Source organism: Callithrix jacchus, chromosome 2, assembly GCF_049354715.1.
Source record: "Callithrix jacchus isolate 240 chromosome 2, calJac240_pri, whole genome shotgun sequence".
Classification (NCBI taxonomy): Eukaryota; Metazoa; Chordata; class Mammalia; order Primates; family Cebidae; genus Callithrix; species Callithrix jacchus.
The window spans coordinates 13,553,343-13,569,623 of NC_133503.1; the positions used below are offsets into that span (position 1 = coordinate 13,553,343).

The window sequence follows — 16,281 nt, forward strand, 5'->3', positions numbered from 1 at the left end:
GGGGCAGTGGTGACCAAGCTTTTATCATGCAGATGATGCCTCCAGGTGACAGGCTTCAGAGAGAACAGATTGTAAATGTCTATCAATAGTCTTTTTTTTTTTTGAGCTGGATTTTAACTCTGTCATGTGATGGGAATGCAGTGATGCCATAGTGACTCACTGCAACCTCTGTCTCCCAGGTTCAAGTGATTCTTCTGCCTCAGCCTCCCAAGTAGCTGGGATTACAGGTACCTGCTACCATGCCTGGCTAATTTTTGTATTTTTCTTTTTTTTTTTTCCACATCCAGTCTTAAAGTTATACCTGAATAATTTTTGTATTTTTAGTAGCGATGGGGCTTCACCATGTTGGCCAAGCTGGTCTTGAACTCCTGACCTCAGGTGATCCACCTGCCTCAGCTTCCCAAAGTGCTGGGATTATAGGAGTAAGCCACTGTGCCCAACCATGTCTATCAGTCTTAAAGAGTCTGTTGCCCGGTGCAGTGGCTCATGCCTATAATCCCAGCACTTTGGGAGGCCGAGGCGGGTGGATCACTAGGTCAAGAGATCGAGACCATCCTGGTCAACATGGTGAAACCCTGTCTCTACTAAAAATACAAAACTTAGCTGGGCATGGTGGCGCAGCCTGTAATCCCAGCTACTCGGGAGGCTAAGGTAGGAGAATTGCTTGAACCCAGGAGGTGGAGGTTGCGGTGGGCCGAGATCACGCGATTGCACTCCAGCCTAATAAGAGCGAAACTCTGTCTCAAAAAAAAAAAAAAAAAAAAAAAAAAAAAAGTCTGTTGTACCAGTAATTCCATAAGGGAAGATGGTATAATGAGGCATGTCTGGCTCCCATTTCCCAGCATGGCCTGAACTTGTTTTTCAGGTTAACTTTGGAATGCCCTTGGCTGAGAGGAGGGGTTCATTCCTAGGACTGGGAGGTCTTTGAATTTTATTTTTGGTAGAGTTTTGTGTGAGAATTTTGTTTGTGGGTTGCAGTTCCAGTCCTTTTAACTTTGAAATACTTTTTTTCTTTGCCCCCAATGTGTATTTATGCAACCAAGGATGATTTTTAAAAATATATAAAAAACCAGCACAAGCACTGCCACCTAGAGATAATTTATTGTTTTACCATGACTCAGAAGAGAAACAACATAGAGTATTTATTACAAATCCCCACAATTTCCTTCCCCAACCTCACTACTCTAATATTTCTTTATCAGACACCACTGGCCTCCTAAGATGGACCACTGACTATAAATGTGTACATGTTTCATTATGCTGCCATTTCTCTTAGGATTAAAACTTTAGACCTCAACGAGGTTTCCAATGATTACTTTTAGTGGAGAGTTTCCTAGCTTTTAAAAACCCACTTTTCCTCTAAGATTCCATTATTTATTGAAAGAAGTCTTCCTAGAAATGTTAAGAAGAACTTTAAGTGAACAAAGTCAATTTTTAAAATCACATACCGAACATCTACCAAGCATCCTGACTCTTCGGAACCTAGTAAAATGAGAAATCCAGTTCTTAACAATGGTAACTTCATTCTGCGGGTATACAGAGACAAGTATATTTCTTCTTTTGGTCTAATTTATTCTAAATGACAAAACAGGACAGGTTGTTTTTAATAGTCTACAAATAAACGAGACGATGCCTGAGTTAGCTCTCTATATAGATCTAGGCTTATGCTCACCTCACTGTAAAATCTATATTTAACTAAAAGTTAATAAAAATACATATGTTCATTTTAAAATAATTACTAATTTTGCTTGGATATCCCACCCCTTACCCCCAAACTCATATATTTTTAGGACAAGATTTTCCTGCATAACCACAATCTGCCTCCTCCCACCCCACCCCCCTCATATGTTTTCAAATAAGAACCCCTGCAATCAGCAGAAGCATCTCTAATCTAACATGCTTTGTCTTTGCTAGGGCAGACTAAAAACTTTAAAAAGCAGCCGGATGCTCTTCCCTGGTTGAGGTGAGGGGAAGGCACTCGGGTACCAACCATAGCACATCCCAACAGCCTTTCCTTGGCCCCTCCTCAGGCTTCCTCATTACTCTTCCTCAGCCCAGGAGAGGCTGTTACAGTCCACTTCCCCCTTTTCCTTCCATAACGCACTTAACCTTGCTGGAAGACTTAATGACAGTGATTTAGGGCGACTGTGGCTGCCTGAACCCTTCCCTGGACCAAAGGAACTTAAAACCCAAACCTAAAACTGGAATGAAATCTAAGTTTTTTAATACCACCTTTCAATCACTCATACATATCTATCTTTATATTTTAAAATACTCAGCCTCACTGCTTAATGAGTGCTTGCTGAAGGGAGAAAATTCCATTTTAAAGATATATTCACTTTACTGATTACTGTGCAATTTGAATTGAGTCATGATTCTTTAGTAAATGGAGGCGAGAATCTCCGATTAAAATCATCACAGACCATGAAGTCTACCAAACACCTGGTTTCCTTCCATTGTTTTAGGATAACAGGAAAACATGAGATTGGGTGGTGTCTATTAAATGGAACCAGACAACATGAAATTCAATTCTCATGTTAAGACATTCTGTATTGTGGGATGTTAAAAGTATTTCCCAAACTTCTGTTTGACCTGCAGAATTGGAGATGGCTTATCTCCCTATAACTTCAAGTTTGTTTCACAAAGCTTTGAAAAGTAAAAGATAGTTTCATTTTCAGATAATAAAAAAGTAATCTAAATAGCAAAATAATTGCTTTTAAATGTACAGTAGTGTCCATTCTAAAAACACAAACTAAATCTGTTAGAAAAACTTTTCAAACAATAATGCTTTTTATTAAATTCTCCAGTATTTGAAATAAAAATCTACCCTAACTTCTACGAAGTGATCTATTTATACCACTGACTTTTCTTTTTCTCTAATTCTATATTTAACAATCTGCAGACCTTCACTCGATTTCCCAGATGGGAAAACCCCAGCCCCCTCAGAAGTAATTCTGAGAAGTTGCTCAGAGTAGGACACAGAGAAATATGGCCCCCCTGGCAAGTATTGCTGTCACTGTTTGAGTGTATTTCAGTACTATTATTCCAACTCATACAGAGTCTTCCATGAGGATGAACCTGGTTAGCTGGCTTTGGATAAGCAGATCAGCATGACTACCTGGAATAAAGGTGACTGATTCTAGGATAAAAATTCAAAAACAATTCTTTCACAGCAATGACTCTTCACAACCCTTTCTCCTAATCATCATAGACCAGGGGAAGAAAAGTGGGAGCAGTGAACCCAGGAACACAGCCACGGGAATACTGCAAAATTGCAGGCTTCCTGCAATGCCACGATGATGCATCTGCATCCAGTTCCAGAGAATGCCTATTGCTGTTCTCCTATCCCCAATTTTCTTTTTTTTTGAGACAGTCTCACTCTGTTATCCAGGCTGGAGGGCAGTGGTGCACCCTCGGCTCATTGCAACCTCTGCCTCCCTGGTTCAAACGATTCTCCTGTCTCAGCCTCCCAAGTAACTAGGATTACAGGCGCTCACCACCGTGCCGGGCTAATTTTTGTATTTTCAGTAGAGATTGGCCAGGCTCATCTCAAACTCCTGACCTCAAGTGACCCGCCCACCAAGGCCTTCCAAAGTGCTGGGATTACAGGTGTGTGCCACCGAGCCCGGCCAGTCCTATCCCCAATTTTCTAAGCCTAAGGATTTAAGAGTGAGTCAGTGGGAAAGAATGAGTACGTTTTAGAGAACCTGGTCAGCTTAAGCAGTCCCACTTGGCCATTCCTGTACACTTCCCACTCTCACTTCACGGAGAAGACCCTCTGCTGACAAAAGAATCCATCCCTTTGTGTGCAATGGTGAGCTGACAGCTCAGAAGTCAACCTCTTGGTTTTGAAGAAAAACTCAAAATACTGAATGTTTAAAGTTGTTCCATTTTAGTGCCCCATTAGCCTGTCTTTCCTCACAGATGTACCAATCTCGATTTGATAAGCACCGAACTATGAAGCTTTTCCCTTCATCTCCCCGCTGCTCTGTTCTGTGAACTGACTTTTTGTCTACAACCACATCGATTTCTTCACTGTTTACTCCAAAACTTCATTTTGGAGTGATGTGTTCTGTCAAACAGACTAAAATAAAACACAGAATCTGCTTACAGATAGATAATACACTGAACAGTAACAGGGACTGAAGGTACAAAACACAAACGGACATTATGGTCATATAAAATATATAGAAATACTCAACATTAACAATTTTGTAAGAAGTCGCACATTTTGCTAATTTTTTAAAGCATTTCCCCACATTTTTTTTTCAGTCTGTACATCCTCTGCAGTTAAGATTGAGCTCCCTTTTTTTGATACGGAGTCTCACTCTTGTCACCCAGGCTGGAGTGCAATGGCATGATAGTTCACTGCAACCTCTGTCTCCTAGGTTCAAGTGATTCTCCTGCCTCAGCCTCCCGAGTAGCTAGGACTACAGGTATGCGCCACCACACCTGGCTAATTTTTTATTTTTAGTAGAGACAGGGTTTCACCTTGTTGGCCAGGCTGGTCTCGAACTACCGACCCCATGATCTGTCCGCCTCGGCCTCCCAAAGTGCTGGGATTACAGGTGTGAGCCACCGTGCTGGGCCACGATTGAGCTCCCTCTTGCAGTGTTTCTCAAATTCATCACGACTGGAACATACCGACGTAATTCATTTTCTGTCTGAAGCAATGAGGAAGCAATACAGGAAAGTTTTCCTCACTCATAATATTCATAAAGTTTATTTACAGTGTAGGCTTTCTGATGCTAAGGGCTGAGATGTGATTAAAGGCTTTGCCATATTCATCACATTCAAGAGGTTCCTTTCTGGAATAAATTATCTGATGTCTATGTGAACTGTCCTATGTATCACACGTCAATCTCTCTACACATATTTAGCAGTTTCACTTTTATGCCTTTAAGTGCCTTAATATCAAGATGTCTCATACATCAATATTCTCAGGTTTTAGCCTTGCCTTCCAGGCTGGAGCAGAAACAAATACGCCATGACCTGAAGATTTTACTTCTCTTCCTGGCAAGGGCAGGGTATATATTGAAAAATTCTTCAAAATTTCCATTAGGACAACTGGCATGCTAATGGTTAACTGTAGGGTGTTTCAACTGTTAACAAACTTCAGCCAGCCAAAAACTTTTGAATGACTATCTCGAACGCCAATGAGATGTTGCATTTTTTGACCATGACCCAATTACACTTTGCATTGAGCATCTGATAAATGAATGCACTGCAAGTGGTTTTAATAAACAGCTGGAGCCTTTTTTTCCTCAGAAAACATATTTTCAAATAGCTGCTTCAAGGAGAGCATATGCTGAAGGTCTGAAGCAATCCCAGTGGCAGCTATCCAACAAAGTCAGGAATATGTCCCAATGAAATGGAATTAAATGTGAGGGCACAGGTCACATTTTCCATTTAAAAACAAAACCCAAAAATGATGGCCAAATTCTATCAGCATGTAGTTGTGGCTGAAAGAAAAAAAAAAAAAGCCAATGTAAACATGACCAAAGTCCCTTCCCTTTTAAAAAACAAGGTCAGTGTTTGGGTTGTTGCCTGGAGTTCCACACCTCACTTTCATTTGTTTATTTATTTTTTTGAGCCAGAGTTTTGCTTGTCACTCAGGATGGAGTATAATGGCACTATCTTGGCTCACTGCAACCTCTGCCTCCTGGGTTCAAGTGATTCTCCTGCCTCAACCTCCCAAGTACTTGGGATTACAGGCGCCTGCTACCATGTCTGGCTAATTTTTGTATTTTTAGTAGAGACGGGGTTTGACCATGTTGGCCAGGCTGGTCTCGAACTCCTGACCTCAGGTGATCCACCCACCTTGGCCTCCCAAAGTGCTGGGATTACAGGTGTGAGCCATGGCGCCCGGCCTCAGTTGCTTTCTAGAGGGCAAAAGTCCTTGCTCAAAAGCACCAGTTTTCCACACAACCATCGCTGTGGCTTATTCTTTGAAGAAAATCCTTAATACATTTTCTACCTCCACTTTACCATAAACAGTTGCTTAGATATACTCTTCCGGAGTAACAGGTTTTCCTTCTGTTGCATGGGTAGAAGTATCCTGGTGACTGGTTAACCTGCAACATGTTTTCCCAAGTAACATTGATGAAACTGCTTGGAAGCTTCTATAGTGGTTGATTTAAGTCATAAAGTCAAGGAGAGGCCAAAGAATGGCCACCGTGCAGAATTTTAGCTCCTACTTAGTTGGTGCCACATAAAACCATTTGGTCCCATGGATATTAGCCGTTGATCAGTGAATGACTGATGAATACAGTTTTAATGTAAGTTTCTTAAGGGCAAGTCTCAAACTATATATGGGGTTCTCTTGCTATGGGGAGGTCACACTGATAGTCTTGAGGTCTGTTCTCAGTCTATGTTTCTAAGTTTCTGCAGGGCTGTCCTATGCTTGAGTGCCGATGACTACCTACACAGCCCACAATACTTGGGTTTCCTGTGTGTGAAACAGTCTCTGCCATCAGCTTCTAGGTAGGCAGTGCGCCCTCTGCACAGACGATGGGACCAATGGAAGTTTCATAACTTCACCTCGATCTTTAGTGATAAGAAACAGAAAAGTCACTGTGCATCATGATGACACAGCCAGATACATCTCAGTACAGTGGAGAGCTTCTCAGAGCAATAAAATACATTTAGTAATTGCCAGTTAACAACTAATGCTTTTGCAAAGTTACTGGAAAAGTGTGGAAAAAAATGCTCTCTACCACATTCCTTTTTCTGAAAAGCAATAAAAATCCCATCTTCTGAGCTCCAGTATCTAAGTTACAAATGATTCAGAAAATCCCCAAATCATCACTGTTCAGAAGCTAAAAGAACTCTAAGAGCTTCGCCACAGGAGGAGATTAAAAAAAAAATGACCTTAGTCAGTGTTATTTTTCTTCTTTAAGATGACGACGATAGAGTCATTTCTGACATTCCATGGTATTTACTCAGTGATCTGTGTTTAGAAAGTCTATGCAGGCAGCTAACCAGTGCCTTTCGTTTATATTTGGAACAAAAATAGCATCAGACCCTAGACGTTTAGCATGCCTTGTGGCTACAAAGGTCCTCTTTAGAAGCCAGGCCAGGGACTCACGATTCACAGGCTTTTATCACACACACAGAAGTCCTGTTACAGTCTTAATGAGTACTTCTTAGGTTTTCAGCACTCACTATGTCCAGCACTGTGCTGGCAGGGACAGAAATATATCCCTTGACAACTGAATCTTTTTTTGGGGTGGGGTGATTAAAGACTTCATACATGAAACAATGAAGGATTAAAAGACAGTATACAATCAAGTGCTAACTTGCGGAGAAATGCATTTGGGAGTTCTATAGTGCTTTAGGGATTTCAAAAAGGGAGAGAAGTATTTTGAGTTGTTGTTGCCATTTCAGTAGAATTGATCTCAGGAATGAGGATAGAACCATCTACATTTGTTGCAGTCCTTTGGAACTGTAGACTGGTGCACATACCCTCTCTTTCAGGAGAGATAGAAATCTTTGGTTTGATACTGACTAGCACAGTCCTAGATTTCTATAGCTTTGGTAGGCTACCAGTGATCACATATATAACTTACCATATATATAACTAGCTTAAGCAGCATGTCCCCATGTCGTTTTTGTTTTCACTATTCCTCTTTTTTGAGGAATAAGCAAGATGTTGGCCAAAGTAGGGCTTGTTTGCAATAAGTAGCATCTTAACCTCCGTTATCATGTTCATGGAGCCAATCTTGATCTTTTAACTATGATGTTGTGGTTGCCGGGGTCAAAGAGTGCCTTAAAGGTATCCTCGTTACCTTGAAAAGCTTGACATTTTACTATGCATGTGCTTTTATCTTGTGTGGAAATCTCACGTGGATTATCCATCAGATAAGCTTTTCCCTGCAGGGGCTGTGTGGAAGGATTATATGCTTAACTACTACACAAAGGCAGAACACTGCTGATGTGACCAGGAGGATCCTGAAGTGTGATTTTTGTGTTTTAATCCATTTAGGCTGTATTTCTTTTTCCCTCTATGGGCACATATCTCTGAAATAATTTTAGAAACAAAAGGGGGAAATGGCTTGATGGCAAATTCTTGCTTTACACACAACTTTTCAGGAAGGCGCCAAATGCATCAAGGGAGGCTGGGCTGTACTCAGAGGCTCTCTCTCTGGCGTGGATTCTGTGATGCAGAGTGAGGGTGGAGCTGCGGGTGAAGGCCTTGCCACACTTAGTGCACTTGTAGGGCTTTTCTCGAGTGTGAATTCTCCGATGCAAAATCAGGTATGAGTTTCGGTTGAAAGCTTTTCCACATTCACTACATTCATAGGGTTTCTCCCCTGTGTGGATTCTCTGATGCTTGGTGAGGTCTGAGCTCTGGCTGAAGGCCTTCCCACATTCGTTACATTCATAAGGTTTCTCTCCAGAGTGGATGCGCTGATGGAGGATGAGATTTGAACTGTGACTGAAGGCCTTGCCACACTCGTTACATTCATGAGGTTTCTCTCCTGTGTGGATCCTCTGATGCAGGACAAGGTTGGAGTTAAGACTGAAGGCTTTCCCACACTCACTACATTCATAGGGCTTTTCTCCAGTGTGGATTATTTTATGGCGGATAAGGCTGGAACTTCTTGTAAAGCATTTACCACATTCATCACATCTGTGAGACTTTGTTCCTGTGGGAACTTCTTCAGGGGTGGTGAAGTTGGAGCTCAGACTGAAGCTTCTTCCCAATCCTTTCCCCTTCTCCCTTGGGCCTCTCTCTCCTGTGGTGGTTCTTTTGTCCTTTCCTGTAGCTGGCCCTGAATCTCTCTTCTCTTTCCCAGTTTTCTCCTCAGGGTTCTTCTGCTGTCTTTCTCCTGTTTTGCTCTCCTGGTCACGTTTCTCTCCAAACTCTTTCTGGAATCTTCCTGCTGTCTCCCCATGTGATGCTGAGTCTTCTGCAGTTTCAGCCTTTGAGGTTGACTCCTCGTTCTCATTCCTGTTTTCACCACCTGATACAAGAAATAGAAAATTCAAATTGCACCTTTTTTTTTTGAATATACAGGTGAATCAAGTGATAGTTTCCCGGGAAGCTTCTACATGGCTGTAAAATGACTTCGCATTATTTTTATTTTTCTTGGAGACAGAGTCTTGCTCTGTTGCCCAGGCTGAAGTGCAATGGCGTGATCTCAGTTCATTGCAACCTCCACCTCCTGGGTTTGAGCAATTCTTCTGCCTCAGCCTCCTGCGTAGCTGGACTACAGGTGCACGCCACCATGCCCAGCTAATTTTTTTTTTGACACAGAGTCTCACGTTGTCACCTGGACTAGAGTGCAATGGCGTGATCTCAGCTCACTGCAACCTCTGCCTTTGGGGTTCAAGTGATTCTGCCTCAGCCTCCCGAGTAGCTGAGACTACAGATGCCTACCACCACACCTGGCTACTTTTTTGTATTTTTAGTACAGACAGGGTTTCACTATGTTAGCCAGGCTGGTCTCAAACTCCTGACCTCATGATCTGTCGGCTTTGGCCTCCCAAAGTGCTGGGGTTGTAAGTGTGAGCCACCACACCGGCCAATTTTTATATTTTTTAGTAGACATTCAGTTTCATCATGTTGGCCAGGCTGCTCTCAAACTCCTGGCCTCAGGTGACCTGAGTACCTCAGCCTCCCAAAAGTGCTGGGATTACAGGCATGAGCCATTGTGTCCAGCCTGACTTTACAATATTAATTGGAGATTAAATAGGAGAAAAGGGAAATCTGTTGTCCCAGTTTTGGAACAACAAAAATTTGGAAAATGAGAGAGCAAAGAGTGGAGAGTAAGGGGAAAATGACGACAAAGAGAGCATAGGGAGAGGATGGGAAGAAACAGACACACAGGGAATTAGCAGAGGGAAGAGAACAAGTCACAGGAGGAGGAAAGGGATGAGAAGCAGGAGCCTTCAGAGGTCACAGAGGTTACTGGATCACCTGATAACTAATTGGAAGGTATATGTATACATTTAAAATATCATGGCTAGGCGTGGTGGCTCAAGCCTGTAATCCCAGAACTTTGGGAGGCCGAGGCAGGTGGATCACCTGAGGTCAGGAGTTTGAGACCAACCTGGCCAACATGGTGAAAACCATCTCTACTAAAAATAAAAAAAATTAGCCAGGTATGGTGGCTCAGGCCTGTAATCCCAGCTACTTGGGAGGCTAAAGCAGGAGAATCGCTTGAACCTGGGAGTCGGAGGTTGCAGTAAGCTGAGATTGTGCCACTGTACTACAGCCTGGGCAACAAGAGCAAAACTTCGTCTCAAAAAAAAAGACAAGAAAAGAAAAAGATCATGCTCCATTTCTAACAAGTATTCATAAGTTTAAAAAAAGAACTGGTCTTTCATAGAAAATGATTAGTGGTATTAGCAGAAACAAAGGAATACAGTTTAAAAAAAAGTAAATATTTCTCTAATTCTGTGAGTTTCCCATCAACAAGTTGATGATTAGTAGGCAAACAAGGACTTGGTTTCTTGTTTTTGAGACAGGGTTTTGCTCTGTCACCCATGCTGGAGTATAGTGCCCTGAACACAGCTCACTGCAACCTCAATCTCCTGGGCTCAAGCGATTCTCCTATCTCAAGCTCCCAAGTAGCTGGGACTGCAGGCCTGCACCACCCTGCCTGGCTAATTTTTAAAATTTTTTGTGGAGACAGTGGTCTTGCTATATTCCCCATGCTGGTCCTGAACTCCTGGCTTCAAGCGATCCTCCTGCCTTAGCCTCCTCAAGTGCTGGAATTACAGGTGTGAGCCATTGTGCCTAGCCAAGGAACTTGTTTTGAACATGGCAGGCTACAAGAACCTTCAGACATAGGAAACAGTGTCTCTCCATCAGGGAGAGGAGCACAGAGCTGACAGTGCTCAAGTAACAGAGGGGTAGGTAAAAAAAAAAAAAAAGTGGTTATAGCATTAGTAAACATAATTAAACCCTTCACTGACTGACACAGAATAACTGAGAATTGAAAAGAAACTGAAAATAATACTGGAGGCTGGGTGCTATGGCTCATGCCTGTGAATCCCAGAACTCTGGGAGGCGGAGACGAGTGGATCGCTTGAGCCTAAGGGTTTGAGACCAGCCTGGGCAACATGACGAGAAATGCAAAAGTTAGCTGGGCATGGTGATGCATGACTGCAGTCCCAGCTACTCTGGAGGCTGAGGTGGGAGGATGGCTTGAGCCGGGAAGGTCAAGGCTGCAGTGAGTTATGATTGCACCACTGCACTGGGAAAGACTCTATGTCTCAAAAAAAAGAAAAAAAATTCATCTAGTACAAAGAGCAAGTATCAAGAGAATTTACAAGCCCCATTTATGCCTATGATTGAAAACAGAACTCAAAGTTTCATTAGTAACATCCTTCATGTTCACGCTTCATTCACATTCCCTTTGCCCTCCCAGGTAGAAGTCTTGCTATGTACCTGTTTATTATTGAACTTATGTGAAGGCCTCTTTGCAGCACTGTCCTGAGGGGTTAATATCTAGAAGAGCCAAATGAAAATGTCTGCCAACGGTGTCGCCTTGTCTTATCTGGCTGCCTGTTGAACTTCCTCGTTCTTACTACACAACCAGGACCCAGAGCTCTTTACAGAAAATCACCATTAAGTTTAGAAGCTGGGAATCCTCATCACAAGGACAGTCCAGGTTCAAGTTGTGGAACTACACAAAGCAGCGCATTGGCATCACTGCTAGGAAAGAGATATTCCCCCGACAGAGCCCCCTCAATTGTAATCCATGGGAATGTGGCAGAGCTGCCTCTCAGGCATATGAGTGGACTCAGAACACAATTATTTCTGATTTTAAAGGGCAAAAACTACCTAGTGATAAAAAACCCATCTGGAATCAGTGTCACAATACTATGCTTTTGGAGTTAAATAAACACAAACGTTCTCACTCTCTGGTCTAAAAAAGGGTATATGGGTCTAGGTAGTCTCTAAGTCTTCATAAACACTCAGCTGAACACATCAGATATCCTACAGCTAACACATAAAGAGGCAAAGCATCTTTTTCTTTTCTTTTTTTTTTTTTTGGAGACAGAGTCTCACTCTGTTGCCCAGGCTGGAGTGCAGTGGCATGATCTTGGTTCACTGCAACCTCCACCTCCCAGGTTCAAGAGATTCTCCTGCCTCAGCTTCCTGAGTAGCTGGGATTATAGATGTGTGCCACCATGCCCAGCTAATTTTTGTATTTTCAGTAGAGACGGGGTTTCACCATGTTGGCCAGGCTGGTCTTGAACTCTTGACCTCATGAACCATCTGCCTTGGCCTCCCAAAGTGCTGGGATTACAGGTGTGATCCATTGTGCCCGGCCAAGGCAAAACCATCTCATCAGACATTAAGCCTGCATCTGTCTTACCCTGGGAAAACGCGCTCCCATAATTTTCCTGCCTGTTGTCCCTACTGAGATTCCTCCGAGCCAGATTTTGACATCCCCATTCCTCCAGAATGAGGGACACAGCCATGTCCTCGATCTTCACCATTGCCTGAAATAACAGGAGACAAACACAGTCATTTCCCCCCAAACTCAGGAATGATCCCATTGCCCAAACCTGGCGTCAGGAACAGAGGTGGCTGCAAAGCCACAGGATGCTGGGAAGGAAAAGGTGGCCAGAGCCCGGGGGCAGAGGGAGTTTGTGGTAGAAAGACACTAAAAGGAAGAGACAGGGTTGGGGCTTCTTTGAAAGCAGGGGCATCCAGAGCCTGTGTGGAGACCACAAAGAGAGCTCAGGAACAGAGGCAGACACTGGGGACTCAGGAGGGCAGAGGGGCCACAGCTCACCTGGGAATCTGCTGTGAATAGCGCAGATGCCATTGCCTGGTCTCTGGGACTCCCCTCATGAGGGGGTGCAGGAATGTGGGTGGCAGGAAGAGCTGGAGAAGGAGAAAGGGGCTGTGAGTAAATCAGCTCTGCTCGGAGCCTTGCTCAAAGAAGGTCTCGGGGCACGTTCCTTCCTGCACCAGCATGTTCACTGTTCAGTGTTTAGGTACGAAATAGAGAATTCCAGACAACACAAACGAGAGAACATAGGCCTCAGTTTTCCCAAGACCTCTACTCTCAAGCAGGAGTCATAAAAGGGTCCTAATCACCTGGTCCAATCCTTTTATTTTGAAGAAAGGGAAAATGAGTCCCTGAGAGTACAAATGACTTGCCTATTGTCACAGTTAAGAGTGGCAGAGCCAGGATGGGAACCCAGTATCCTATTCTCAACTGTAGAAGTGCGTACATTCAGTCCATGACTCAAGTCTGGCTCCTAATTTTCCCCAGTCTAAGGAATGATACCAGGATATAAGAATCCCACTGATGCCTACACTTGTGAAAACACAACACAGCTTTAAAATCTTTAGTAGCAACTGAGGCGGGAGGATGGCTTGAGCAAAATGGGTCAAGACTGCAGTGAACTATGATCATACCACCCCACTCCAGCCTGGATGACAGAGTGTGACCCTGTCTCAATGAAATCCAAAAAAACAAAAAAAACCCACTTTAGTAGCAATATCCAGAAAGGCAGGGAAGTAAGGAGGTCTTCTTACCTCTGGGTAAGCTTTTTTTTTTTTTTCTTTTGAGACAGTTTCGCGGTTATTTCCCAGGCTGGAGGGCAATGGTGCAATCTTAGCTCACTGCAACCTCTGCCTCCTGGATTCAAGCGATTCTCCTGCCTCAGCCTCTGGAGTAGCTGGGATTACAGACGTCTGTCACCACACCTGGCTAATTCTGTATTTTTAGTAGAGATGGGGTTTCTCTACGTTGTTAGGCTGGTCTTGAACTCCCCCCACTCAGGTGATCCACTCACCTCACCTCCCAAAGTGCTGGGATTATAGTCGTGAGCCACCGTGCCTGTTTTTAAAAATTTTTAATTAACTTTTTTTTTTTTTTTTAAAGACAGAGTCTTGCTCTGTCACCCAGGCTAGAGTGCAATGGTGCAATCTTGGCTCACTGCAACTTCTACCTCCCGGGTTCAAGTGATTCTCCCGCCTCAGCCTCCCGAGTAGCTGAAATTACAGGCACATGACATCCATGCCCAGCTAATTTTCATATTTTTAGTAGAGACAGGGTTTTACCATGTTGGCCAGGCTGGGTCTCGAACTCCTGACCTCAAGTGATCCACTTGCCTCAGCCTCCCAAAGTGCTGAGATTACAGGTATGAGCCGTCACACCCAGCCTAATTTTTTTCTTTAAGTAGCTTTTGAGACAGGGTCTTTGCTCTGTTGCCCAGGTTGGAGTGATCAGTGGCATAATTACAGCTCATTGCAGCCTCAACCTCCTGGGCTCAATCAATCCTCTCACCTCAGCCTCCTGAGTAGCTGAGACCACAGGTGTGCACCACCACACCTGGCAATTTTTTCTATTTTTGTGTAGAGATAGGATCTTGCTATGTTGCCCAGGCCAAGCATGCTTCTTCATCACAGGCACTCAGCAGCACAGAGAGGTCGCTCATCCTGAATCATTTCTCTTTCTCCAAATGAAATCTTGCTTCTTACCTCGTGACTGTAAGAGGCGGGGTTTCCGAGAGGAATGTTTGAAGTGGGACTGGGTGGCCTCATGATGAAGGTCAAAGCTCGAGGACTCCTGAACTGGATCCAGAGGCACCATCCCCCTTGCAAGCATCTCAGGGCCATGAACTTGACCTGGGACCTGAAGACAAAAATAGGTTGGGCTTGTGGGTTAATCACTTTGTAAACAGCAATTTAAAATATTTAAAAACAGACTGTATGCAGGTGGATGCAGGGAGGAGAAGGCCAGAACCTTTTTCAGACAGAGTAACCACCTAATCACCTAAAGACTGCTAAGACTTCTCCTGGTTCCAGCTTCAACATCCATGCCCTGCTCACACATAATAGGTTTCACCTGTTTTTACCTGCTGTCCTGATAAATCAAGCTCCAGGTCTTCTAGAAGGGTCACAGCCTCCTCTCCACTGTCGGGGCGGTATTCCTGCAGCCAGACCTGGAGCTCCTTGGGCAGGATGGAAAGGAACTGCTCCAGAACCAGCAGCTCCAGGATCTGCTCCTTGGTGTTTACTTCTGGCCGCAGCCACTGATGACAAAGTTCCTTCAGCCGACTGAGAGCCTCTCGGGGCCCAAAAGTGTTCTGGTAACAGAAGCGTCTGAAGCGTTGGCGGAATATCTCTGGGTCTGGAGGAGGCGAGTCCTGTAGGCTGGAATCCTGGCCCCACATGTGGTCTTCCTCATCTTCCTCTTCCACCTTCACTATTACGATACCATCCTTCTCCTGTGCAGCCTGTGGGGAGAGACCCGTGGCTTCCCGTGATTCAGCAGTCATCATTCAAGCTCTAGGAACTGACTTGATCCAAACAGGGTCTGTGCTCGCCTTTAAATCCTGGGAGACGTTTTATGATGTGTTTCTGAACTATTCCTGAAGTATTAAAAAAAAAATTAGTATGTACCTTTACGAAGTGACCTGTGCTGCTAACACTTCATAAGCAGCAGCACATCAAGGCACTATAAGAATGCTCCTGAGGCTGGGTGCGGTGGCTCACACCTGTAATCCCAGCATTTTGGGAGGCCAAGGTGGGCAGATCACCTGAGGTCAGAAGTTCAAGACCAGCCTGCCCAACATGGTGAAACCCCACCTCTCCTAAAAATACAAAAATCAGCCAGGCGTGGTGGCAGGTGCCTGTAATCCCCGATACTCGGGAGGCTGAGGCAGGAGAATTGCTCGAACCCAGGAGGCTTAGGTTGCAGTGAGCCGAGATTGTGCTACGCCTGGGTGACAAGAGTTAAATTCTGTCTCAAAAAAAAAAAAAAAAAAAAAAAGAATGATCCTGAAAAACTGAGGAAAAAACGACAGTCTTTACTGTCACATCTTGTATCAAGATTTGCAAAACAGAAACCTCAAACACAGGATTCAAACAAGCAGACTCCACCCTCGGGGTGTTTGCTTGGAGTCAGAGTGATTTACCTGCAGGTGGAGAGCAGCTTATGAAATGGAGCACTGATGGTGCCTGGCCCAGAGAGAGCTGAATGTTAGCAGGGTGCCAGGTGCCAGGCTTAAAGTGGAACATGCACCATCCTCTTTTGTCCCCACAATAGCCCTAGCGGGTCAGCCAAATTGTAAAGTGCCATTTTACAGATGACATAACTAAGGCTTAGGTTTGGTCAGTAGCAGAGGGCTGCCTAGTAGAGTCGATATTCCACCAAATTTGAAGCCCTAGGACCTACTTTTGTACATCTAGCTATTTTCACTATTTTTATGGATGCGTTGGCCAGTCTAAATTGTGGTTACCAAAGTACAAGATAATCCTGAAGGGATACAGAAAATATTAGAATGTCTGCATCTTAAAAGAGA

General features: G+C 44.0%; 1 protein-coding gene across 6 annotated transcripts in view; it reads right to left on the bottom strand.

Moving 5' to 3' along the window:
• Positions 1–1,082: 1,082 nt before the first annotated feature.
• ZKSCAN1 (zinc finger with KRAB and SCAN domains 1) overlaps positions 1,083–16,281 on the bottom strand; it is a 47,951-nt gene continuing 32,752 nt past the window's right edge. For 5 of the 6 annotated variants that reach the window (XM_078356670.1, XM_078356671.1, XM_078356664.1 and 2 more), the window contains 5 exons: positions 14,833–15,348; positions 14,456–14,609; positions 12,756–12,847; positions 12,333–12,459; positions 1,083–8,966 (listed from right to left, as the gene is read on the bottom strand). In XM_078356670.1, the coding sequence (XP_078212796.1) occupies positions 8,074–8,966; positions 12,333–12,459; positions 12,756–12,847; positions 14,456–14,609; positions 14,833–15,258 (1,692 nt within the window). In that variant the 5' untranslated portion in view covers positions 15,259–15,348 and the 3' untranslated portion in view covers positions 1,083–8,073. The remainder of the gene's footprint in view (positions 8,967–12,332; positions 12,460–12,755; positions 12,848–14,455; positions 14,610–14,832; positions 15,349–16,281) is intronic. The other variant, XM_017966487.5, reaches the window with a different exon arrangement.